Raw genomic sequence first — 26,641 nt, 5'->3', positions numbered from 1 at the left:
CTAGTGTTATACAACTTGGTTAAATAAGGACAATTTGAGAACTGAATTGTGACCGCTCACATGCACCAGGGGACCCTATCGTATACTTTTCAATTTTCAGACTTATTAACAAGTTGTTACTGCAACTTAATTAGGGAAGGTGAACAAAATCACAATTTAGAACGAGTGTATTCCCACGGCACGTGACTATTATTAATTTATTATTATATAAAAAAGTCCAGCAACTTTTGTGTTTTATGGCCAGCACTTAAGACTTAACCATCAAAACAAAAGTGAGTGATCTCTTACCATTAGATGTAATCTCACACAATTAAAAATACTATTAATAGCCAATTGATAATTACAAAATACCAAAATTGCTGCCCCTAACATTCCTCTTATTATATATGGTATCGTCACCAATGCGAAAGAATGACACGTCACAATTCTTATTTCATTTTTCATTTTTCATTTTTCTTCACCAATAACCAATTTGGTGATTATGTTGACAATTTCACATGACTGTTATATGTCATAAATTCAACAAAAGTAGCGCGCATCACCATGATGACGAGGACGAGCTGTAACTGAAATTAGTTAGTAGTTTGTTAGGTTGTTCAATTTTCCCGCCTTCGGTACGTACACGTGTTAGTTGACAATTGATGAATGCAATACCCGTTTTGCCATTATCCAAGAACAATTCCATAGGGACCTAAGTGTCATTGGATCAAAATGAAAGGTGCGCGCGCTTGGATGTCACAGAATAGATGGATGCAATTGCGTTTAGGATAGCATGGCTGAATTCTCTCTATTTCACACACTCTAAGAGGGACTTGAATTATTCAAGAAGATCCAAGATATTAATAGCATTAGTGCATTACACACACATTTATCATTGAAGTTCCTAATTTCTCCTTCTAGCAGTGGTGATCGATCAACCAAAAACGCAATAATGGCAGCCTCCGGCAGCGGCCGGATTTCATTCTCTTCCTTTGCTTCTCTGTCACGTGGAGCCACCGCCGGAGCCAGTGGTAGGAGGAACCTAGACTTCTTGAAGTTTTCCAACGGAGAATTCATGGCTGGGAAGAAGCTGAAACGACTTGAGCTTCATCAACCACGACGTCGTTGTAATAATGATGATAATAACAATAAAATTTCCAGGGTCAACGGTAAAATCGTGTCTGTTATCAGTGAGGTGGAGGCTCAGGTTAGCTTCATCATTTCTTCAATTCTTATTACCATTACAATAAGGGAATATCATAACGTCATTCCAGGCTATCCTAGGTCATTTAATTTGCATGAATTGTTCATTTAGAAAACTTTCGCCCGTTATTGTTAACTGTTAATTAAAGTTGAAAATGTCGTTAAGATTGGAATCTTGTTGAGGTTAAAAGAGAGAAAAAGCTTCACTGAGATACTCGCTATAACTATTTACTAGCTAATGTTAAATTATATGCACCGTGTTAATTAGCAGTTCATACATAATATTGGTTGATTGCTTTAATTTCTATACATTATGTTAAGAGATAAAATGGGGAATTAATGCAGTTGAAGGAACTAGATTACGAGAGCAAGGACCCGAAGACAGTTTTGGCAATTATACTTGGTGGAGGAGCTGGAACTCGTCTCTTCCCTCTCACAAAGCGCCGCGCCAAACCTGCTGTAGATATATCTCTCTTTTTCAGCATTTCTATTTTCTAGTACATACCCTTATTTCATTTTTTTTTAGTGAAACGTACTTGAATTAATAAAATGCATAATGTTAATGTTGTTGATAATTGCTATGATGATGATGATAGGTTCCGATTGGAGGTGCATACAGGCTGATTGATGTGCCAATGAGCAACTGCATAAACAGTGGGATCAACAAGATATACATTCTGACTCAATTTAACTCATGCTCGCTAAACAGGCACATTTCACGTTCTTATAGCCCTGGTGGAGTACTCACCTTTGGAGATGGCTATGTCGAGGTATATGATGAGTTAATTAGACACCTATTGTATTGCGTGTATTTACTCAGGGGGTGTTTAATATCTTATGCTCTTTAAACAAATTAATAGATTAATTAGCAAATGAAGGGAGCACTTGTTCTGTTTTCAGGTTCTTGCAGCCACTCAAGTTCCAGGCCAGGAGGGTCAAAGTTGGTTTCAGGGTACTGCTGATGCTGTAAGGCAGTTCCATTGGCTATTTGAGGTGCTAAGCTATTTCATATCATGTCCTTTATTTTATGTATTAATCTTAACACATATAGTCTAATTGCTTGCTTGTTGACAGAGACTATAAAACTTTGTATTGTACTATATATATTGTTCTATTGACATATGGTATACAGAGTATTGTTAGTTCCATTTTTTAATTAATGACAATGTTTATTTGTTGTAGGATCCAAGAGCAAGGAACATTGAGGATGTATTGATTCTTTCCGGGGATCACCTGTATAGAATGAACTACATGGATTTGATTCAAGTAAGTCATCATCAGCATCATTGTATCTAAGATTTCAACTCCCAATTCAATTTGTATTTTAAAGAATTAAAATGACTTCATATTCTTTGTACACTTCAGGTTCACCGGGAGAGCAAAGCTGATATCACACTTTCTTGTCTTCCAGTTGATGAAAGGTAGGTTTCCTCTCCAATACATTTGCTTTTTATAAAGGTACACTGCTTCCACTCAATCCAACTGTAGAAGTGAGTGAATTGGCTAAGGGTTTGAAAAAAGAATGAATACAGAAGTTATTTCTCATAATATGAAAACTTACCTTAAGTTAAAGATCTTTATTTGCTAATATATAGTGAATTAGGTAATCAAGTATTGTAATTAGTCTGTGCAAGTTTACACCCAAGTAGAATCATAAAATAGCAGTATCCTTTTATGGAAGATCACTGATTCTCCCCCTTTTTTTGGTTTGCTCTCAAGTGCCTAAACTTTTAAAGTCTCATTTCTGTAGTAAACTAATAGGTTAACATACCATTGGGCCATATTTTATTTTATCAAGATAATAACACTGAGCTTTTGTTGCTGCCCATGCAGTTGAATCAACTGTGTGCTTTTCTTTTCGTCATGTCTATTCATAATTCTTTCCCCTTTAAATACTATAATAAAATCCTATGGTGTGTTCATGTAGCCGTGCCTCAGATTTTGGTCTAATGAAGACAGACAAAAAAGGAAGGGTGATTTCATTCAGTGAGAAGCCTAAAGGAGAAGACCTGAAAGCAATGGTAAAAAGCACAACTCATGCTTGTTAATATCAAGTTTCAGGATATTGGTTCCCTCTAATGCTGCTACATAATTTAGCAAGTAGATACAACACTCTTGGGACTTTCACGGGAAGAGGCTGAAAAGAAACCATACATTGCTTCCATGGGAGTGTATGTGTTCAAGAAGGACTTACTTCTTAATCTATTAAGGTACTGCTAATTTTAACTTATATCTTGTAATGTGAAGTTCAATAATGACATATAACATGACAATAAATTGCTTGTTTCAAATATAGCATGCTAATTAATTTTAACAAACTTTATTTCATTCAGATGGCGCTTTCCAACTGCAAATGACTTTGGATCAGAAGTCATTCCTGCTTGTGCTAGTGAATTTTGCATTAAGGTATGTCTGGAAATTCATTATTGCTTATGGTTTCACTATTAGTAATAAAGTATTATACACATGGTTCCTCTGCTTCTCCATCTATGTACCATGAACCTAACTGATTGAATTATCTCCAAATAAATACTCGTAATCCAATCATAGAAAATAACGAATGCATACCAATACCAGAACCAACCGTGAACCTAACTTTCTAGTAACTATGATTAAACAACTCTTCATTGGACAGAGCCAAAATGTGCATGTCTCTATTCTAATGTTACAAATTCTTAAAGCAATAACTTATATGTTTGCAGGCTTTTCTCTTCAATGACTATTGGGAGGATATAGGGACAATCAAGTCATTCTTTGAGGCAAATTTAGCCCTCACCGAAAATGTAAGAATTTTTACAATTATATTTTTGTTTCCTACCAAAAATACTTCATTTCCTAATTTCCATTGATTAGGATTTAAGATCAGTCACCTTACATTTGTAAATTCAGCCATCCAGGTTTAGCTTTTACGAAGCAGGAAAACCAATGTATACATCAAGGAGAAACTTACCACCATCAAATATTGACAATAGCAAGGTTAGTATAGAAAAAAAAATAATACTAACTTGGTAGTATTTTAATAACTAAGTATCAAAAGTCATATATATCACTGGCTTAAGTGTGTGTTCGATTGTTTAATTAGACTAAAACATTGTTATTCCTTATGCAGATTGTTGACTCAATAGTATCACATGGATGCTTCTTGACCAATTCCTTTATAGAGCATAGCGTAGTTGGAATCAGATCCAGAATAAACTCAAATGTTCACTTAAAGGTTGGTGCACTAATTCTTTTTAACTAAGCATGTACATACATACATAGATACATTCCTTGTTCATTAACACACATACTCTTTTCTCATATTTTGATGTGTGTATTTAGTGTTCTCATACAGCTTTCTGTTACACATTTATATATGCAGGATACAGTAATGCTAGGTGCTGATTATTTCGAAACTGAGGCTGAGGTGGCAAAATTGTTAGCTGAGGGAAAAGTTCCCGTAGGAATAGGAGAAAATACAAAGATTAAGTACAAATTCCAGCTCTCATTTTCATATATATACATATATAATTGTTAATTTAAACAAAATTCTGAAAAGCCATTAACTTTTAATTTGTATAAATTGATAGTTTTTTTTTTAAAGCGAATAAAGTGTTTATTTTCTCTTGGTGCTGATCCTCACTTCTTGCATATGCAGGGACTGCATTATTGACAAAAATGCTAGAATTGGAAAGAACGTTATAATTGCAAACTCAGAGGTACCACTCTTCCGTTTAAAATAGTATCTGATTAGGACCACAATATTAGGTTATGCACCGGCTACCAATAAATGATACCCTAACTTTCTTTATTGGCAATGGCGATAGTGATATATTCTCATAAGTTTATGCACACAACAATCTTCAAATTCTCTGTTACCGACCATAAAATTTTCACCAACACTTTTACATTACTCATTCCTCACTGCACATGTAGATACTTATCTTTCTACAAGATTTGTGAAGACAGAAACAAAGTTGTTTATCAATAGGCACCTAAGTAGACTTTAGGCATTGAAATATCAGCATGGAACACAATGACATGATATGTTGTAATGTGAGATAATGATTTTACATTATATTGTGAAAATATAAGTACGTACTAAACTTGGATTTGCACGAACTAAATGCAGGGGGTACAAGAGGCTGATAGATCTTCAGAAGGTTTCTACATCCGTTCTGGAATAACCATAGTATCGAAAAACTCAGTAATTAAAGATGGGTTCATGATATAGACTACTTCACCCACCATTTGTTTGTTTGACCTTTTTGATTGTGACATGAATGGACAAGATAAATAAATAAACTACACTTTTGGAATCAGTATGACCGGCCAGCTTTAGAAACACTCATTTATTAATACAGAATTTTTTATAATAACGTATAGCAGAAAAAAATAATTTGTGGGTGAATAATAAATATTCATAAAAATAGTTTACCAATAAAAATACTTTATATTTCTTATAATGTAGTTGGTCAAAATAATAAATTTTCTTGGTTCTCTAGATTTAAAATCTAAAAATAGAAAAAAGAATTCTCAGACCTTCTAAATCATAAGATCTCAGCCTTTGTCACCGACACGTATGAGTTAGTATGTGCACCCACTCCATTGTGCCGTACAGCACTACAGCTTCTTAGATCAATCATATCTTTTTTTAATGACTGATAATTGAAAATAGCGATGGATACGAGAAGCAATAAAAGGAGAAGACAACTACAGAAAACAAATCGTAGTAGTACAAAATAGAAGGCAATCGTATTCGTATCGTAGTCGTAGGTAGGTTTGTAGCACATAATGTTAAGCAGAAAAGGGTAAAAAGAAATCCAGAAATCAAGCTGCTTATTATTATTATTATTATTATTATTATTTAACAACTTAATTAACTAAGATATTATTATTATTATTATTATTATTATTATTATTTAACAACTTTTTTTTTTGTGACTGAAATAAATTAAACAAAGAAAAACAAAAGAAACAAAATAAGGAACTGCTTAAATAGAGGGACAGTCCCGTTTAAGACTACTCTTAAACTCCTCCCAAGGTGAAAGAAGCTCCACATGCGAAAGTTGTAACTTCATCGCCATCTTTGCCATAGTATCTGCCACCGTGTTTGCATCTCTCATAATCAAACAAAGTCAACACGCCAATTCCAATGCATGATATCTCTTATTTTGAGCACCAGTGGATCAATAAACCCAAAACCATCTTGAGTAACAAGATTAAATGCTTCCACACAATCCGTCTCACAAATAACATCTCGTTGACCCACATCCCAAGCTAAGAGATATCCTCTCCAAATAGCAAACAATTCTCTTTGAAGAATACTATTACTCTCAATCATTCCCAAACACCCCCTTTGCCAGCTCCCATTACAATCTCTAATAACACAAGCAAAACCAACACTATCACCCGAACCAAAATAACTAGCATCACAATTAATCTTAAAAGTACCAATGGATGGGGGATTCCAAAAACCATTTAGAGTAGAGGGAAGGGACATACGTTGTAATTCAAAAATATTTCTAAGCTCCTTTTCTGAAGTTAATGCCAGACAAATAACTTTTTCCGGAGGTCAAGTTTCATGAGGATTAAAGATGTCGTTATTCCTTTCTCGCCATATCCACCAAAGTCCCGAAAAGAACTTGAACGGATGCTCTCTGCTATGATACAAGAACCAGTTCTTCAAATCCAAAGGATGACAAGGAATATCCAACCTTTGTCAGACAGACACAACCAAGCCAAAAATTTATGCTTCTTTGGAATAAGCTGACGCCAAAGCCAAAGCCAATTCTCCCTCTCCTCCCAACCAAACAGCTGCTTACACAACCACAAGTAACTATTGCGTGAGTCATAGACTTTGGTAGCAGACCCACTCCAATACCAACCCACCTCCGGACCTGCTTGTTAAGAGAGAATATTATCTTTCAGATTTTGAGATAAAAGAGAATAAAGAGTATCATAGTAAAATTATTCTTATTCTAATCTGTAGTGGTAAGAAGTAGATTAGGTATTACGTTGATTCCATCAAAATCAAAAGCGTCTGAATCGGATTTTCCCTTCATTTTCCGCTTCCTTTCCCTTTAATTCTTTTCTTTAACCCTTCACACACTCTCTCTCTTTCTCTCTCTTCAGTTTTAGGGTTCTTCACCAGAGTCTTCTCCATCACATTGTGGAGCTAACCATGGAAAACTTCACCTTGTCTTGGTCTTCTTCTTCATCTTCAACTTCTCCTCCTTCATCATCGCACATTGCAGGTGCAGCTTTCGACGACTATTCCGAGGACTTCTGCAGCATTTGTTTGGAGCCATTTGGCATCAATGACCCATCTACTGTATGATCCACCACTCTTGTCTGTTTTCCTGATTTGCATTTGGGTTTCTGAAAAAGTTTCCAACTTTGATAACTGATGGCCTCCCCATTTGCTTGTTGCTTCTGTCTCCTGTTGAGCGTGAATTGTTTGAAGGTTTCATTTTTGGCTTGAGGATTTCATGTTTGTGTGTGTCTGATGAGTTCCTAACCTTTTGGATATTGATGTGCTTTCGAACTTGATATGTATTCACCTCAGTTGATGGGTTCAAACTTTGAGTCTTATTGCTTTGACTCAACATGGTTGGTAATTTACTCTTTTTTTTCTAAGTAAATAAAATAATTTGCATTTTGGAGATCTGTTTTTGTTTGAGGACTTTCTATACTTCAGCATTATAAGGAATGATACATTGAATCATTCAAGCAACCGGAACTAAAATCATATAACTTTTTAATCTCAAAGGGTATTTGAGGATTGGGATTGCTGAATACTAATCATTTCTTCATCGATGAGATTTCTATCTATTTGGATGTGTTTAATTATGCTTTGTGTGGATGAGTTGCAACCTTAGGTAATCATAAGGGAAATTGGCTAGCGTTGATCTTAACGTCTAAACTTAAATGTTTAACAGAATATTGAATTTTCCTTTTCATTTCCAGATCACCTCTTGCAAACACGAATATCATCTGCACTGTATTCTTGAATGGTAAGGCCACTTGGTGTCAATTTGATCCCGTGGGATCATTTAGGAGAGTTGATTCTATCTTTTTACAAAATGGATGATGGTATGGGTTATTATTGGTAGCTTCTGATGTAATTCCTGTTTTCTTCAGGTCAGAGAGAAGCAGAGAATGTCCAATATGTTTGCAGCTGCTTTCTTTCATTGATCCTTCTAGGTAATGTTTTTCCTCTTCCAACACTGTCACTATCTCCTTCTTCCTCAATACATGTCATTTTTAGTTAGTAATTTTCATCAAATACCTTTGTTTTTGTAGCCAAGAGCTTCTAGCTGCAGTGGAGGCTGAAAAATGTTCAAGGTCAAGAAACATATATCCATCTTCATTAACTAGTTCCCATATTCCCCATGAGCAGCTCAATTATGACTATGTAAGTGAGACTTGTCCAAGAACCGATAGTGTTAATGGACTGTTTGCTGTTTCATTTTTTCCCACTTTTTACCCGTGTTGCCTTGATAGAAGTTACATTTCATTGATGTGATGATATCCATGCTTAGAAAATTATTTTGTTGCAGGGCGATTCTTACTCAGATGAGTCTGATATTGATGATCAAATTATGCAACACCTAGTTGCTGCTTCAAGCAGATCTCGTTTTCTCCATAGACGGGAAAGGCAAAGATCTTCTAGTGCAGGTCCATCAGAGGTGTTTGTTTCCAATCCTCCTGTGCATGTGCCTGCTGTGCGACCAATACTCACCATTTCACCCACCGGCAGTAGTTCACCAACTTCTGGTGTACCGTCTACTGTTCACATTCAACCTCCAACATCTGCTTTTCCCCCAGTTGTTGGTGAAGTTGCAGGAATTACTACTGCTGAGAATGATGTTCCTTTCAAACCCAGGTACCTGTAGAGTTGTGGCATCTTTTATTTATTGGAAGCTTTTTCCTAGAGTTTTCACTTAACTGATTTTAGTGTGTTTACTACTTTGTGGGTCATGTTCAGAGTTCTGTATACCCAGTCACCATCCGAGAGTGGAAGGAGACTAAATACCCCTGAGATGTTCTCTATCCCTGAGTCCTTCAGATCCAAATTTTCTGCTGCTTCAGCCAGGTAAACCCTTTCCCCAAGTGGATTTGAGTGCCCCCAAGCTATTACGATATAGTCCTAATATGTCTGAAATATTCCCCCAGGTATAAGGAATCAATAACCAAAAGTACTCGTGGCCTTAAAGAGAAGTTAATTGCTCATAATGCCTCAGTAAAAGAGCTGAGTAAAGGTGTTCAGCGTGAGATGAATGCAGGAATTGCTGGTGTTGCACGGATGATTGAACGCCTTGATCTTTCCTCAAAGCGATCTAATTTTCCTCCCACTCCTGTTGGCACTGGGGGAAGTTCGGGATCCCCTGTAAAAGGAAAGTCAGTCGATGAGGATGACATTGACACTGGGCGTTCTCCTAGCATATACACTGAAAATGTGGTTCAGAATGTTAGCTCAGATGCTCCTTCAGTACCTGGCATGGTTGTTGGTCGAGTGGTTGCTGGTCGGGTGGAAATTCATCATTGTGTTCAGGTTATTCCACCTGTCAAACCTCCTTATTTATGCTTCCCAAGTTAGTTGATTAAAAGTAGTTAACTGTTGCCTAGATTCAATTTTATGAGGTTTTAGTAACCACAGGATAAAAGAATAATAAACCTTGATAAGCTTCACGTTTATTGTTGCCTTGAAAAAAAAAAAGAACAGGGCGACAAGCCGACAACGGCATTTTTTAAATAATGAATGCAATGTATTTGCTTGAGAAGTGGCCTAATGCTTTGAATGTGTTTACTCTATTCAGAGTGGAAAAGATGCTGCTGTGAGGACATAGCAACCTGATTCGCTTGTCCAATGGAGAAGTGCAAGAGACGTGTTTGATGCCAATGTACCTTTTGGTCTGCGTCCTGCATTGTTATCAAAAATCAATGTTCTAGTGACTCAAAAGAAACCTTGCAAAAATTGTATGTTATGTAAGATCAGTTTATAGATCCAGCGGAAGATTGTAACATGAATTCATTGAATTGACCCTTTTGGTACTTGGGTTTATTTCAGTGAAATAATTTGGCGGTTCTCTAATCTGCAGATTATTCCTATTCTCACTGGACAAAGCCCTTGCACATTATGTGTCACCCATCACATGATATGTTCTGTTTCTGTTGCAAATGAGCTTAGACTTCCGATTTTATTTCTCCCTACTTGGTAAAAACAAGGTTTTGTTGTTGTTTTTGTACTAAATGCAGTGTTTGAATTATCCCTCTATGTCAAATATTATACTATATTTAACATGAGGATTAACGAAAATACTAAATTCTTAATTTAACCATAAAAATCAAAGCCTTGGTCAATTTTTCTCGAAAGAGTAATCTATCAATTCCTGTTGTGTTCATGGACCAAGTGCCTGGAGAAGCCTGGATAGTGTCTAGGAATATCATCGCATCACATAAAAATGATATATGAATTTAACTTTTATTTTAAAAGAATTAAGATGATAATTAAGAAGATAATGAGAGTACTCAACACATACATTAGATACGAGAAAAATCTTTGCATGTGTAACACAGCATGCATCTTAGAAAAGGGGATCACTAGATTAGTGTGAAGTGACAGCTAAAAAGCTAGTCAATAATCAAAACTAAAAAACAAGCGAACTCCCAGTTCAATCAACTAGAAGCACAAAGGTGCATTTTTATTGAGAACTCGTTACATTACATAACTATCCAAATAAACATGATCTTCAAATCTGTCCCAAAATGGTGTCTGCGCCAGAAACCTTGACATCGGATGGAGCTTCTTCAACATTAAGAGCCTTCACTTTTCCATCTACCACGTATGCTGACCACCTAAACACAAACCAAAGCTACAATTTTCAGATATTGAAATCAATAATAGAGATATCATAGATATGTCTGTTGTGTAGAAACCAAATGCTCTCGGGGAGTATCCATCCAACCAATTTAACAAGCTCTTGCCAACATCAAAACCAAACAAATTCTCATGTGAACAAGTTCAATCTTAGTTCAAGGAGGATGCACATAACATACCTCTTGGATCGAGTTCCAAGCAAAGCACTAGAGAGATCAGTAACTAAATCCAAGCTTTTGTGGAAGCTCCCATCGAAGTCTCCATAAAACTCAATCTGGACAGTTGAATTTTAAACCAAAATATGGATCACTCATAAGCAATGCCAAAAATAACAAGGATATGTAAAATGTAGAATACTGTAAAGAGTATATGGAAGTTTGCTGGTTTGTTACAAGATGTTAACGAGCATCAGTTAGGACGTTATCGTAGTTCGTTGCCATTTTCTTACCATATAGCTTATATTTTAGTCCAATTTTAATAACCTTTTCACATTCTCCATTTTCAATCTGTTCTCTCTGAGTAAAAACTCATCAACAATGCAGATGCGGATGATCTCTAAGGCAAGATAGGGAGGACTTACAGCATTATTGGCTTGAAGCTTCTCTGCCCAAGCATTCAAAGTATATGGATCATTAACAGCCACACAAATAACAGAATCAATCCCCTTGGCCTTAAACTTATCAATATTTTCCTTGTACCCAGGAACATGTTTGTTTGAACAAACACCTGTGTATGCACCCTGAGACAGATAGCAGCCAAAACATCAATAACACTATCTTGAATCAAACACAAAGCAAAAGAACCACATTAATTTCAAAATTACATTAAACTTATTAAAAAAAAAAAAATTTGCCAATTTAACTTACTGGGAGCCCGAAGATGACAACTTTCTTATCCTGCAACATCAAGAAACGCAAATTTGTCAATTAACCAAAAAAACAAGATTAAAATACTCAAATTAGTCCTTCAAAACCCTAACATTGAAATAAATATTACCCTTAAATCAATAATGACATTAAGGACCAGATTAGACGTTTGAAAATGGAGGAAAACAGCAAAATGAAAGTTAGAATTTTCGACCTTGAAGATGTGATTGAGAGGAGTGGTGGAGAATTTGGAAGAGACACCTTCGTCCCAGGTGCGAGCTTTCTGGAGAGAAACGTTCGGTGCGGCGGAGACTATGTCTGTCCCCAACGCAACCTTGGCGTACGACCTCATCCAAATAGCCGCCGCAGCAGAAACTGATTTCATCGCTGAAGAAGAAGAAGCAGCAGCTGCTCGCTTTGCCACAACCCACGCCATTGCTACGTTCGACTTTCTCAAAACGACGTCGTTTATAACGGTTGGTTGCCGTTTCAGCCTCAGTTTCGATCGCACTCGATTCGAGCCTTGACGATTCGGGAAGGAGGATACACGTGGAAAATTCTTTCTGTTATGTTTTATTGGGCCGGGCTTTCTCGCATCATTATTTCTTTAATGGGCTTATCATATATGGGCCTCTATTGGGCTACACTGTTTTGCGTTGTGCCCCAGATCAAATACCCAATTCCATGACCAAAAACTTATCCAATGTCTATAAAAAAAACCTCCACATACACATTTCCAAATTCCAACTATATATTTCTCAACAATTTTTTCTTTAAATGCTATATATTTGTCAGTAGAACTATGCTATATATAAGCTGTATTCAGTTTTCGAGATAGAACACAATATATTTATATAAAGAAGAAAAAAATATGTTCCATAGAAAATACGTTAAATTTGTATCACGTTTATTTTAGATTGAAACATTTTTTTTATTTCTTTATCTTTATATTTGTGTTTTTGTTTTTATCTAGCATCATATAGAACCTTATTAAGAAAGAAAGAAAAAAGATGCTAGGAGAAACAAACAAACATTCAATGCTATACGCTCTCAAATTATAATTAATCTGTTTTTATGTTAAATCAGAAAGGTTATCCTCAAGTCAACGGGACCAATTACACCATTTAATCACTACTTTTGTTTTGGTTGATCTACCAACTTTCCAACCTACAACAACCTAAATTGAGTCGATGACTTTTAATTTATTAGTATTTTTATTTGTAATAATATTACGGAAATATATATCTTTTAAAAATATATTGGTTTTATCTTGACATTATAGATTATATTAGAAAAAGTTTATAAAATAAAATTATTTTTATGAAAAAATTCGTAGAGGATAAAACTTTCTATTGGCTAAGAAAATCAGGATTTTTGTAAATAAAAAAAATTAAATAATAAACTTTTTAATTATTATTTTTATGTGAAAGAGTTTAATTTTTTACTAATAATTAATTTTAACATTCATTATCTAACACTTAAAAGAATTTAATGTGTATACTTTTAAATTTGATTAGATATAAAGTCTGTTGCACAAATAAAAATAATTAATTTTTATGTTTATTATTTAAAAATAATATTTTTTTCTCTCTATATATATAAAAATATAATTAGATATTAGTATGAAAAAAATTATATTAATAGTTATAAAATTAATTCAAAATTATTTTTTTAAACAATTAAATTTTGATTCTAATTATTAATCACAATATTAGTATTCTCTCTAAATTATATATAATAAATATTTAAAGAAAGAGATGTAAAAATATAAATTAGAAAGATAAGTGATAAAAATTAAAAATAAATAAAAAAATAAAAAAGTATGCATATTATAATAATAATAATAATAATAATAATAATAATAATAATAATAATAATAATAATAATATATTTTTATGTGAATACTATTATGAAATATTTTTAATTGTATTTAATTATAAATTGAATATTTTTTATAATTTTATAAATTTATTTAAATTATATTATTGTATTAATTTAATTTTTTGTAAAACATAAAAGTAGAAAGAGATAGAGAGAAAAGAGAAGGAAATATAGAGAAGAAAAAGAATGAGAGAGAGTATGTTTATTTTGGTGAGAAATATTTTATTTTAATTATAATGAAATAATATCTCATGACACATTTTGTTTTATCAAATTAATAATATAAAATATAAAGGTGGATACTATTATGAAAATTTTACAATTGTCTTCATATGAAGATGCTTTCTTTTTACCGTTAGATAATAAATTGTAAGATTTGATTTTGATATGTTGTAAAAGTGTTATTTTTTAAAAAATGTGACTAAATAAACAAAATACACTTTTAACACAAGAATCTTCATAAGAAGATGTTTTTAGTATTTTTATTTGAGTAAGTGCCAAATATAAATTATAAGTTATATATAGAATGAGAAGGATAGAGAGAAATAGATAAAAAAAGATAGGAAGATAAGAGGATGGAAAAAGGAAGTTTAGTCATTTTGGAAAAAATGTTTTATCTCAATTTTAATGAGTGTTATATGATATATTTTAGTTATTAATTAGTAATATAATATAGCTATATTTTAATTTTAATTGTAATTTAATTATAATTATAATTAAAAAATGTTATGTTACACACTTTAATTATTAAATTTATAATTAGTTATTGATAATGATTTATAAGAGAGATAAAGTGGGTGAAGAAATAAGAGAGAGGAGGCGAAGGGAGAGTAAAAAGAGAGAATTCTTTAATTTTAAAAAAAAAATTTATTTTAATTACAGTGAGAGAAAAAAAAATTTTAGTGACTTAAAAAAAATAAACAAAAAAAAAGAAATAAAATAAATAAAAAACTGCTTAAAAAAGACAATTCTACTTAATAGTACTCAAATTTTTTTTAAAGCAACAAAAATTCTATTTGAGAGGAGAAATGGTCTTCAAGTGAGAGAATATAGCACATTTTAATTATAAAATTAGTATATATAATAAATTTTTTAAAGCAGGTAAACTCTTCTGGTCTTTTGTTTGGCTAAATCATGGTGTGGCAGAACAAGTAGAGCAAATTGGCTAATTTGTCATCTATAAGTACAGCATGCTATTTTTCATCTTTTCCTTAACCCATTTTCCTTTGTCAGATATATGCACGGTAACGATTAGAGAGGCTAAAAATATTTATATAATAAAATAAGATTAAAATAAAATTTTAAAAAAGGTTAAACTAAAATTTACATATAATTTACATGTAAAAAATTAAAATTAGGAGGATCATTACTCCTCTTTACTACAATGTAGCTCCGCTCCTAAATATATGTATTAGTTTTCTTAAAGTAGTACTCCTTTGTGTTTAGTTGTATGAATTCATTTTTTTTTTAAATGTTACTTTATGATTTTAAGGATATTTTATTTTATTTTCCTTTTTCCTGTTCTTTTAAACTAGAATTTTTATGTTTCCTATATTTTGAGAAACGCTTAAAAAAATTAGACAAAAGAGAGGACAAGAAATCCTTTAGCTTGTGGTCTTACTGGGCTGCTCAATCAATATATTTTATGACTTTAACGTTATATTTGATAGATGAAATATGAATAGAAATATTGTGTATAAAAATATTAAATTAGTATATTTTATATTTTATATTTTTGTCGTAAAAAAATACAAAAATACTAATAAAAGATACAATTTTTTTATTATTTTTATTAATTTTTTATAATTATATATTTTTTTATTTTTTATAAAAAAACAAATTAAATTTTTATAAATTTTTATATTTAATTTATTACTAAATAAAATATAAAACACTAATTTTTATATTTCTATTTTTTATATTTTATTTTTAGTGTCTTAGTAGTATTTTTAGAATGGAAAGCAACCTAATTTCCCTCTCAATGGTCCCTCATTTATTAATGGCAAAGAAATGAAGGCCATGTTGGTTGTGAACTGTAACATGCTAAACATGAATGAGCCTCCCGCCAAGCTCTAAATTCTCAAAGTTCTATGAGGATTAGCGGTAAACATATTCTTTAATTTATGATTGATGTGATACAGAAAAGAAGTTTGTCATAGCAGATTTTTTGTCAGATTTTTTTTTTTAAGGACAAGCTTCATCTAAGTTAGTTAATGCATGGTTGACTAATTTAATGGTCTCTACAAACCTACAACTAGACACAAAATACCTTGAGTAGAATTTTGCCGGCGATAATTCTTTTTTTCTTTTTTTTTTTTGGAAAAACTTATAAAACTAAAATTTTATTTGATTACAACCTTGAAATCAATATTGGTGTCTAGTCTAGATCAATATCTTAATTAAATTGCAAGAAACTAGACGGCTACTCTTTTTTATTTTAGCCTCCTAAATTTCAATTTGCTTTTAGCATAAGATGAATTTAAAAAAAAATTAAAATTATGTTAGGTCATCGTGGAGAGTTCTTGACCACCGAAAAAATTTCGGAGAGAAATCAAGTGAGATAACATAAAATGAGAAAATATCACATCTAACTCAAAATTTTAAGATAATAAATTAATGGGTCTCTCATCTTATAAACTCCTCACTCTTTCTTACTTCTTTTGATGTGGGATTAACTTCAAATTCTTTCATTCACCAACATCAAATTAATTAAATGGTAAATAAACTTTTTCATTTAAGTGACTAATTTAATAACTGATTATTTTTTTATTTACATGTAGTATACTATTATATGATAAAAAAAAGTATACCATTAACAAAATTAGCAAAATTTTTAATTTAAACATTGGTACTAAAATTTGAGAAAAAAAAAAAAAGCTTGTTGAGTGTGTCGGCAGTTGGCTGAGCTAGAAAGTTTCTTGGAAGAGAGAAAAAGAAGAGAGGATGAGAGAGAACACGACAGCCACAACAACAGCAAATCTTACCATTCACGAAAGAATCATTCAATTTTAAATGTCATTATTAATTATTATTATTAGAAATAAAGCCAAATAGCAAACACTTTTCCAACGGTGCTAATAGCATCTTGACATCTAGTGAATCATAACGTGAACTGAACAACATAATATAATATAATATAATCTTCTTAATCATGTTTATTATAAGTGACGACTTTGTCTTTTTAGTTGTCTTGCTGAAAAGTAATTTCCAACCTTTCCCTTTAGAATTTAGATAGTATTCATGGCCAAAAGTCTATTTTTTCCATTGGTATTCATCTGCATGTCCCTTATTATTTGTTACTAGCTAGAGGAAAGTATATAATATATATAGTACTGTTTTTTCTAAGTAAATAAAGCATATGCATGAGTTGAAATTATAGATACTTTAGTTTTCTCATTTATTTGTGTACCATCTACACTTTTTAATTTTATTATGGAAGTTAGAATTGAGGTAGGACCCGTCATGGAGATCAGGTGTGTTTTATCTGCATGTGGTATTAGGGTGCGAGTGGAGTGAGGCTTATCGGACAGTCCGACTTGTTCACTACAACACGGATCATGCGAGTTGTTGAGGAAAAATAAAAAATAAATTCATTCATGCAGAACTTGGAGGGTCCGATAAGTTTCATGTAAATTTCAGATATTCCTTCAATGCAAAACAGACCCCCCGATTTGCTTACAAAAAAATTTCAACAATGAAATCGAAGGGTCCGATTTCTTACCCCCAAATTTGAGTAAAAGCTGTCTCATAAATTGGTCTACCACTTCTAACATCCATAACTACGCACAACACATTCACAGCTTCCATAACAAAAAAAATCAGCCTACTATCTACTATGTATTGAATTATAAATATTTTTCAAAACAAGTAATAACTACATTAAATTTAATTATATGAAAGATATACTGCTTCCATACAAGAATAATAATTATTATTATTACTATAATAAATTTGGTACATAAAAAAGTAATGTATTGTATCAAAATGATATGGTGACCATTTATACTTGCCCTCTTTATTTGTTTTTGCCATTTCTAGCATTAACAAAGAGACAAAAGCATATGGCATTTGAACTAAAAGACATGTTTAGATGATAATGAATGTACATGGGACACAAAGAAAACTATGGAAGAAAGAAATATTAATCACCATTGATATTATTGAGTGAAATAATAAGGACAAACTTATGAAATGAGACTAGATAATTATAATGGTATGCTTGTCCACATTGTGGAGGGTTACAAAACCTAAAGTTTGGGTGAACCTTCCTACATAAATGACTAATATTTTTTAGGCATATGGTTGGTTTTCCCATGTACATACAGAATCACCTACACATAAAATAAAATAAAATAATTGAGACTACATAAATAATAAATATTGCCTAAAGGCTAAAGAATTTTGACAAATAAATAACTAATTAATTCTGGTGGAGGAAATTAAATAATAAGTAGAGATACTTTTGCAAAATTATTCAGTTTAATTTTTGAAATCCTCAGACATTATAATAATAATAATATTATTATTATTTCTGGGAAGGCTTGAAAGAATTCTTGTTGGGGGCTTGAGAAACAACCATTCTTGTTGTATCTAATTGAGAGTGCTTTTGAAATTTTGCATATGAATTATTGGATCTCCCTCTTCTGTTCTTATTTCTTCTTGGTTGTGTTGCCTGTGGGATGAACACCCCTGTTCCTTTGCTCTCTCTCTTCAAAGATTGTCCACAGAAAAATGCAAATTGTGGCGGATTAGTAGGATATATTGCTCCAGAAAATGCCTGAAAATATTAGTTTATATTAGAATATCATAGTTAGGGAACAAAATCAGAAAAATATCAAAGATGATTAGGAAAAAAATTAATGTAATTTATTAGGATATTATTTCATAACGAGCGTACTCTTAGTCTATATATTGATAAGAACCTTATAATTACAGATAAAAAAATATGAATAACAAAAAATAATACATTTTTAAATAATTTTTCGTTTCTTTCCTAAACTCTTTGTACCATGGTAACAAATTAATCTATGTTAATTAAGATTATATATATATATATATATATATATATATATATATATATGACATGCATGACAAGAAATTAAAGAAAGAAAGAGAGCTAAGTGAGTGTGAATTAATGAAATGAACCTGAAGAGATTCTGCAGGAGAAGTAATAATAAGAGTGTCTTGTTCTTCTTCTTCTTCTTCTTCCATAATTAAGAGAGCAATTTCCTTGCTCAAATCTGCAAAGAAAAGATCATCTTCAAGTTCCATAGCAACTTGCATGCCAGTGCAAATAGTTCTAATAATCTTTCTAATGGATTCTAATTAATGTTAAACTCTTTAAATTATGTCTATGTGTGCTTGAAGTACCACAAGTTTATTTGTTCTCTCCAAGGCTTCATGGTATATATAGGGAATTCAAGAAGGGTAAGGATAGGTTGGAGAGTTAATTAACATGTATTGTTATTCTATTCTATTTCATGTGTTGGATCATCAAAAATTACCAAAATGTGTCTCACTTGGTTTATAATATATTGATTTTTGCTTTTTATTTCTTATTTATAAATGTTTATTTTCTATTGTCCTAATTTCATCATTTTTAAGTGAAAACTCACGTGAAGTTGATAATTGAGAGCCGTTAGATGATTTGACTGATTTGACTAAATTTTCATCTAACGACTCTCAGATATCAACTTTACGTGAAGTCGACTGCATCTGAGTTTTCACCCAATTTTTATGTATATTGAAGAAAATGAAATAGAATTTTTATTTTTTTTTACAAAATAAAAAAACAATTATTCATTAGAACTTTAGAACGAGTTATAGTATCTAATTCTAAAAATCATGGGATCAAAATATAATATTCAACCTATTTTATAAAATTTTAATTGATTGGGTAATTTAATTTGAATCTCTAGTATTAACTTATTATTACAACTGTTTTACACTTCTACACAACTATTATGTGGGTTGGTGTGGGGTCCATGATCACAGTTGTCCAATCTGTCAAAGACCCACAAAAAATACCCTCTCACAGTGAATAGGCCACAAGGATCATGCAAGTGTGCTTTTGATGTCAATGATATTATCGTTGCAATAACAATTAATTTGGTATTGCATTTTTATTAACTAGTTTTTAAACTAATCGACTTATCTATTAAAAAAATTGATCAATTTGATCCTCAAATAGCATATGTCATAAAATAATTTATTAATAGGTGGAGTCTATAATACTTATAATTATGGTAGTTAAATAATTTTAACAACACTTAAAATTTAAAAATATCACTAAAATTAAAATAATATTTTTACACTTTAATAACACTTTAATTTAATTTTAGCCATATTTTTTAAGTGTTTTCAATATTTTATAACCACCATAATTACGCTAGCTTTAGCATATCATTTACATCCGACACGCGAATTTGTTGTATCCAACCGTATCTTAATAAAAAGTAAAAAAAAAAATTTACATTTGAACATACCTAAATACCATAACGTGTCAATATTTCTAATCTTATTCTTAACATATATTCTTAAAATGTATTTAGAAATAATATATATTATTATTTATTAAAATAAAAAATATTTTAAATACTTTTAATAATTAAAAAAATATTAAAATCAGTTAAAAAATTATTTTATATTTTAATATCAATAAAATAATAAAATATCATTATAATTTATCTAAAAAATACTTTATATTTTATATATATGTCGTGTCCCAGTGTGTCTTATGGCTCTGTTTGGTTGATGTATATGATGAGACATAAACATAAAGACATAAACATAAAATATTTGTGTCTATGTATTGTGTTTGGTAAAAATAAGGAACAAGACACACATATTTAACAAAGACTGAATTACCCTTCATTCAACCACAAGTTTACCATCATCACTGTATACCCATTACTCCAAACACTGTATATCATCACCATTGGATTTTTATTTCTTCTAATATCATCTTAATTTATCATTCAAATATTAAATATATAATTTTTCTTGAAAAAATAGAAAATTAAAGTTCAGAATTTATCAAAGATTAATCAAAATTTAAATAAATAAAAAAATTAAATATACAATTTTTTTCTTGAAGAAAATAGAAGGATAAATTTGGTTGTAAAATCTAAAAGAGGAAGAGAAAAAAAAGTTTGGGGAGATAAGAGGACAAATTTTAAAAATTCAATAAGGGTGAAAGAGTAAAAAATAAGTGTCTCACAAGTTGTATTTCAGTGTCTCACCAAATTGGAGGTACACAAATTTAGTGTCTTCGTGTCCATCCGTGTCCTCCCGTGTCCTTCGAAAATCTGTGTCTCACCAAACCAAACAGCAGACATGTATCACCGTGTCCATGTCTCAAGTCTCATTGAGACATGGACATCAACCAAACACTACCTATAAGATTTTAAAATTCGTGTGTCCGCGTATCCCGTATCGTATCGTGTCTCATGTCTATATCAGTGTCCGTGCATCATAGCATACCATGTAACTAATTTAAGTTGGTCGAATAGTCAACTCACTCTTACGCATAAGTATGGGGATTTAAATTCCATCTTGTGCATGTAGCGACTCATTAACAGACCGTTAAATAAAATTTAGATCTGTGGCAAATTAGTTAACTCCGCCTATGTTATACTTGTGGTACATAATTGGTCCCAAACCCGGATAAAGGAGGATGGTTGTGTTAGGTCTTCGACAACCAACATAAAAACATAGTCGAATCCCCATAACATGAATTAAAGACATTATTGCGCTAAAGCTAGGTCGTTACCCGGTAGCAACGCGCTGTATGGCTCGAGTACGGTGTCAAATGAGCAAGAGCCGCTGCATCGACGCCCAAATGTAGTGTTAAATGAGCAAGGATTCCCACGTTTTCGTGAACGGACGAGGGTAAATAAGCTAGTTCACAAAGTAAAAGGTAAAGGTCGGAGCGACAGAAGGTTGAGATTTAGGACATGGAACATAGGCACTCTAACAGGAAAGTCCATGGAGGTGGTGGACACCATGACAAGGAGGAAGATTAACATTATGTGCCTACAAGAAACAAAATGGGTTGGTGCGAAGGCCAGGGAGTTGGATACTTCTGGTTTCAAACTTTGGTATACAAGAAAGGTGAAGAATAGGAATGAAGTTGGTATTATTGTGGATAAGCAGTGGAAGAAGGACGGAGTGGATGTCAAGAGGGTGGGAGATCGGATCATCTCTATCAAAGTTGTGGTGGAGGGAGGTGCTTTTCATGTGATTAGCGCCTATGTACCGTAAGTGGGTTCAGACGAACAACACAAGATAAGGTTTTGGGAGGATCTAGAGAGTTTGGTCCAAGACATACCTTCGTCAGATAAGATTTTCTTAGGAGGAAATTTAAATGGTCATGTTGGAAGAGAAGTGACTAGGTATGGAAGTATTCATGAAGGCCATGGTTTCGGGGTGATCAATGTCGAGGGTAAAACTATTTTGGACTTTTTCTCAACCTTTGACCTTCTCATTACAAATACATGTTTTAAAAAGAGACGAACATCTTATAACCTATAAGAGTGGCATGACAAACTCTCAAATTGACTTCTTCTTGTTGAGGAGAGTTGACCGAAAATTTTGCATTAATTGTAAAATTATCCCTAGAGAGAGTTTGACAACACAACATAGGATGCTCGTCATGGATTTTCACATTGAGCAAAAGTTGAGGAAAAGACATCATACGAAGAACCCAAGGACGAGGTAGTGGCGAAAGGCGAAGAACAAAGAAGCTTCCTAAGACGAGTAGGAGAAGAGGCAAAGTGGGATGGAAATGGAAACGCGGAAGAGATGTGGAGGGAGATGGCAGAAGTTATTAGAAAAACAGCAAAAGAAAGCTTTGGTGAATCTAAAGGAATAGGACCAAGAGACAAGAAGTCCTGGTGGTGGAATGCGAGTGTACAAGAAAAGATAAAGATAAAAAGAGAGTGCTTTAAAGAGTGGTCCTTATGCCGCAATGCATATAATTGGAAAAAATATAAGGCGGCTAAGAAAGAGACAAAAGTGGCTGTAAGTGAAGTAAGAACAAGAGTATATGAGGGTCTCTACCAGTCTTTGGGCACGAAAGAAGGAGAAAAAGGTATATATAGAATTGCAAAGAGCCGTGAAAGAAAAATGAGAGATTTGGATCAAGTTAAGTGCATAAAGGATAATGATGGAGAGGTGCTGGCTCAAGAGGAGAAGATTAATGAAAGGTGGAAGAGCTACTTCTACGAGTTATTTAATGAAGGACAGAAGACTCTTCCAAGTCTTGGTCGGTTATGCACAAGGGAAGAAGATAAAAACTTTGACTACTATCGAAGGATTCGAGAATTCGAGGTAAAAGAGGCTCTAAGCAGATGAAAAATGGCAGGGCAGTAGGACCTGATAATATCCCGATTGAGGTTTGGAAGGGCCTTGGAGGAAAAGGCATCAACTAGTTAACCAAACTTTTTAATGAGATTTTAAGGTCAAAGAAGATGTCTGATGAGTGGAGAAAAAGCACATTGGTACCTATCTACAAGAATAAGGGGGATATACAAAGTTGCGGAAACTATAGAGGGATCAAGGTCATGAGCCATACCATGAAGTTATGAAAAAGGGTGATAAAACGGAGGTTGAGAAAAGAGACACAAGTAACAGAGAATCAATTTAGATTTATGCTAGGCAGATCCACCACCAAAGTGATATACCTGTTAAGAAGGACGATAGGGTACATATGGTGTTTATTGATTTGGAAAAAACGTATGATATGGTGTCAAGAGAGGTCTTATGGAAGGTTTTAGAAAAGAGGAGAGTAAGAATCGCATATATTCGTGCAATTAAAGACATGTATGATGGGGCCACAACTAGTGTGAAGACTCAAGGTGGTGTGACAGAGGAATTTCCTATTGGTATAGGATTACACCAGGGATCATCATTAAGTCCATATATTTTCACATTAATCTTGGAAGTACTCACAGAGCACATCCAAGAGCCTGTGCCATGGTGCATGTTTTTTGCCGATGATATCGTCCTTATGGGAGAGTCAAGGGAAGACCTAAATAAGAAGTTGGACTTATGGAGAGAAGCTCTAGAAGTGTATGGTCTGCGTATAAGCTGTAGCAAGATGGAATATATGTAATGTAAGTTCAGTTTGAGAAGAGAAAACCTTAATATAGAGGTGAAGATTGGAGAAAACACCTTACCAAAAGTTAAAAGTTTTAAGTATCTTAGGTGCATCATACAGGATAATTGAGAGATTGAACATGATGTAAATCATAGGATCCAAGTAGGTTAGTCAAAATGGCGGAGTGCATCTAGTTTTATATGCGACAAAAAAGTGCCTTTAAAACTTAAAGGTAAATTCTATCGCACTGCTATAAGACCGGCTATGCTTTATGGTACGGAGTATTGGGCGGCTAAAGGGGAGCACGAACATAAGTTGAGTGTGGCAGAGATGAAGATGTTGAGATGGATGAGTGGTCATACGCGATTGGATAAAATAAGGAACGAAGATATAAGAGAGAGAGTTGGAGTAGCACCCATTGTGGAAAAGATGGTTGAATCGCGTCTCAAGTGGTTTGGACATGTGAGAAGAAGACCGACAGAACACCCAATTAGGAGGGTGGATGAAATGGAAGATGGATAAGGGGTGAAAGGCAGAGGAAGGTCTAAGAAGACCATCCATGAAGTGGTCAAACGAGATTTACATGTAAACGGTCTCTCTAAAGACATCATACATGACAAAGTATAATGGCGTTGTTTGATTCATGTAGCCGACCCCACCTAGTAAGATAAGGTTTTATTGTTGTTATGGCAAATTAGTTCTTGACCAGTCGTATTAGAAAATGGACGACGGCAACCAAAAAAATTGTGATACAAAGTACACAGTGGTCATTGTCAGCATCCTATTAATGGGGTTAAGACAATTTTATTTACGGTAATAAAATTCAAAAATTAAATTAACTACAAATAAAGAAAAAAGGGTTCAAGAAGCAAATTGATTGCTATTGATATCATTATTATCCTGTTGAGCTTAAAGAGGGTGAGGAACAGCCGGCAACAGCTTATTTCCAGATATCTAATCCAGATATTCAATCCACACTTGCTTCTGTGGATGGCCCATATATTCTCTCTTTCTCTCTCTCCTTATCATACCCTTAAAAAGGTAACTTATGGCTCAAAATATTCATGTCATGTGCCATTTAGTCACAAACAAATAAGCTTTGGTCCCCAACAAGGTTATTCTTATGGATCTTATCTGTTTTTCTATCTTCCCCTCATTGTTCATGGTTAAGATTAAATCAATCAGACAAACATGTGTGGTGTCGGTGCATCTATATTGAGTTCATCTTCTTACAATAAACAATCCCTGGCACCTTTTCAGAGTAATAGTGTAATATATTAGTAGCTAGTTTAATCCAGTTACATTACTCAATGGGCAATATAGTAAAAAAGAACATGATCATGTTCATTTATTAATCCACTTGAGCACTTAATAAAATTTTCCTCTAATTAAATTAAGACATCTTGATAGTTAAGTTATGCACTCTATAAAATATTGTTTTTTAAGCAAATTAATATGCTACACTAAGTTTACTAAGAATAGAATATGTGATGTGAGCATCATAAGATGCCTCTGAATTGAATTTAAATATTAATTTCAGCTATTGAAAGAACTCCTAATATCATATTCGTTCCATGTTATCAAATTTGAGGACATAAGAAATAATAGAGAGTTTATTTTAGAAAAGCATTTGATGAGTCTTTTTAAGACGACATAAAGAAACAGAAGCATAAACAACTTTTGACATCTTGCTTCAAATAAACAACAAAAGTTGAATTGTTGTTTTATCGAAGCAAATTACACAAACTAAGAAATGCTACTTATGTTGAAAAAAAAAAAACATTCTTTTTATCCTATAAATTACAAACAACCACACGCAAAATATTCCTTGGAATAACCTATAAAAGATCTTGCGGTTATCGAATGGGGTTAAGGTAATTAACCACTTCAAATCTGTCTACCGAGAACACAATAATGAAAAGAATGTTGAGAGCACGAGATTATTGAGCTTTGTTGTCACTCATGAGTCTACGTCACTACTCCTGTGATAAATATTGCTTGGTAATGGGTATTGATCAAGCTCTTTATAATGTAGTGATTGATTGATACATTAAGATTTGTATAGCTATGACTCAATGTTGCAGATATTTCGAAATAATTTTACCATTAATCTTCTCGCGAGATTATGATTCCAGTTTTAAGTCGAACCACCCTAATTCCTTCTGTAAAATATGTACCTAGAAAAATATACTAGGTCAAAGTAAGTTCTATGTTGTCATCTCAATATCATCAATGTGTAGCGAATAAATTAGCTTATCAAGTCAGCATCAGATATTAACATTAGAGTACTCTTCTTAAGGCACTCACCCGCTAGGGGTGAGCACGGGTCGATTATTCATCTGAATCCGAACCGAACCAATTAAATTGATTCTGGAATCAACGGGTAATTAGGTCCAACTCAAACCAAACCGATGATCTTTGTTAGTGATTGGTTCGAAAATCGGTTCTGGGAGTATGAAACCCGAACCAACCTGCGAACCCGATCATATATTAATTAAATAAAAAAATATATATATGACTTTTTTATTAGACAATGATTATTCACTATTAATATGTTTGAATTTTAATGAGTTTAGTTTTTAATGTATGTGATGTTTAACATGTTTGGATTATTTCTATTGACGTTACATGTTTATTGTATTTATTGAATTTTTAAGATAAAAATTTGTTTTTTTTTCATGAATTTTTCAAAGTCACCGGATACCTAATTACCCGAACCGAACCAATTTGTTTTTAATTGATTTAGTTTGA

The 26,641-nt window shown here is 32.7% G+C and overlaps 4 protein-coding genes across 5 annotated transcripts; 2 read left to right on the top strand and 2 right to left on the bottom strand.

Annotated features, from left to right (window-relative positions):
• The first annotated feature begins 739 nt into the window (after positions 1-739).
• APL1 (ADP glucose pyrophosphorylase large subunit 1) lies at positions 740-5,481 on the top strand. 2 transcript variants are annotated; one of them, XM_016341947.3, is made up of 15 exons: positions 740-1,186; positions 1,528-1,641; positions 1,779-1,952; positions 2,083-2,175; positions 2,365-2,448; positions 2,548-2,603; positions 3,110-3,203; positions 3,280-3,392; positions 3,516-3,588; positions 3,885-3,965; positions 4,072-4,158; positions 4,292-4,396; positions 4,544-4,650; positions 4,820-4,880; positions 5,294-5,481. In XM_016341947.3, exons 1-15 carry the CDS (start codon positions 932-934, stop codon positions 5,393-5,395), a joined length of 1,599 nt encoding a protein of 532 aa, XP_016197433.2. In that variant the 5' UTR covers positions 740-931; the 3' UTR covers positions 5,396-5,481. The 2 variants fall into 2 exon arrangements, with proteins under 2 accessions (XP_016197433.2, XP_088341296.1); XM_088485170.1 differs by having other exon boundaries at positions 4,292-4,400; positions 4,551-4,650.
• Positions 5,482-7,121: 1,640 nt separating this feature from the next.
• Positions 7,122-10,281, top strand: LOC107638605 (E3 ubiquitin-protein ligase RHF1A). The gene is made up of 8 exons (XM_016341946.3): positions 7,122-7,495; positions 8,131-8,177; positions 8,305-8,367; positions 8,467-8,578; positions 8,724-9,049; positions 9,152-9,259; positions 9,340-9,718; positions 9,984-10,281. Exons 1-8 carry the CDS (start codon positions 7,346-7,348, stop codon positions 10,011-10,013), a joined length of 1,215 nt encoding a protein of 404 aa, XP_016197432.1. The 5' UTR covers positions 7,122-7,345; the 3' UTR covers positions 10,014-10,281.
• A 365-nt stretch (positions 10,282-10,646) lies between these two features.
• On the bottom strand, positions 10,647-12,476 carry PRXIIF (peroxiredoxin IIF). The gene is made up of 5 exons (XM_016341945.3): positions 12,125-12,476; positions 11,911-11,940; positions 11,625-11,783; positions 11,224-11,318; positions 10,647-11,022 (listed from the first exon to the last, which is right to left on the bottom strand). The coding sequence occupies exons 1-5, from the start codon at positions 12,344-12,346 to the stop codon at positions 10,917-10,919; spliced, it is 612 nt and encodes a 203-aa protein (XP_016197431.1). The 5' UTR covers positions 12,347-12,476; the 3' UTR covers positions 10,647-10,916.
• Positions 12,477-18,215: 5,739 nt separating this feature from the next.
• Positions 18,216-19,191, bottom strand: LOC107637533 (uncharacterized). Its single transcript, XM_088485236.1, has 2 exons — positions 18,937-19,191; positions 18,216-18,568 (listed from the first exon to the last, which is right to left on the bottom strand). The coding sequence occupies exons 1-2, from the start codon at positions 19,072-19,074 to the stop codon at positions 18,317-18,319; spliced, it is 390 nt and encodes a 129-aa protein (XP_088341362.1). The 5' UTR covers positions 19,075-19,191; the 3' UTR covers positions 18,216-18,316.
• Positions 19,192-26,641: the final 7,450 nt, after the last annotated feature.

The sequence above is a fragment of the Arachis ipaensis genome, chromosome B4 (assembly GCF_059453495.1).
Source record: "Arachis ipaensis isolate K30076 ecotype BB chromosome B4, ASM5945349v1, whole genome shotgun sequence".
Taxonomy (NCBI): domain Eukaryota; kingdom Viridiplantae; phylum Streptophyta; class Magnoliopsida; order Fabales; family Fabaceae; genus Arachis; species Arachis ipaensis.
The sequence above is the reverse complement of the archived record's forward strand: the minus strand, read 5'-3'. Positions and strand labels throughout refer to the sequence as shown.

Excerpts from the sequence above, each read along its gene's own strand:
- APL1 (XM_016341947.3), top strand. The coding sequence starts at position 932 with ATGGCAGCCTCCGGCAGCGGCCGGATTTCATTCTCTTCCTTTGCTTCT. Across the intron at positions 1,642-1,778 it reads AGCGCCGCGCCAAACCTGCT|GTTCCGATTGGAGGTGCATA; the intron begins GTAGATATATCT and ends TGATGATGATAG. Across the intron at positions 2,449-2,547 it reads ACTACATGGATTTGATTCAA|GTTCACCGGGAGAGCAAAGC; the intron begins GTAAGTCATCAT and ends TGTACACTTCAG.
- LOC107638605 (XM_016341946.3), top strand. The coding sequence starts at position 7,346 with ATGGAAAACTTCACCTTGTCTTGGTCTTCTTCTTCATCTTCAACTTCT. Across the intron at positions 8,178-8,304 it reads CTGCACTGTATTCTTGAATG|GTCAGAGAGAAGCAGAGAAT; the intron begins GTAAGGCCACTT and ends TGTTTTCTTCAG. Across the intron at positions 9,719-9,983 it reads AAATTCATCATTGTGTTCAG|AGTGGAAAAGATGCTGCTGT; the intron begins GTTATTCCACCT and ends TACTCTATTCAG.
- PRXIIF (XM_016341945.3), bottom strand. The coding sequence starts at position 12,346 with ATGGCGTGGGTTGTGGCAAAGCGAGCAGCTGCTGCTTCTTCTTCTTCA. Across the intron at positions 11,941-12,124 it reads CTCTCAATCACATCTTCAAG|GATAAGAAAGTTGTCATCTT; the intron begins GTCGAAAATTCT and ends TTGATGTTGCAG. Across the intron at positions 11,784-11,910 it reads TTGTCATCTTCGGGCTCCCA|GGTGCATACACAGGTGTTTG; the intron begins GTAAGTTAAATT and ends TATCTGTCTCAG.
- LOC107637533 (XM_088485236.1), bottom strand. The coding sequence starts at position 19,074 with ATGCAAGTTGCTATGGAACTTGAAGATGATCTTTTCTTTGCAGATTTG. Across the intron at positions 18,569-18,936 it reads CTCCTGCAGAATCTCTTCAG|GCATTTTCTGGAGCAATATA; the intron begins GTTCATTTCATT and ends TAATATTTTCAG.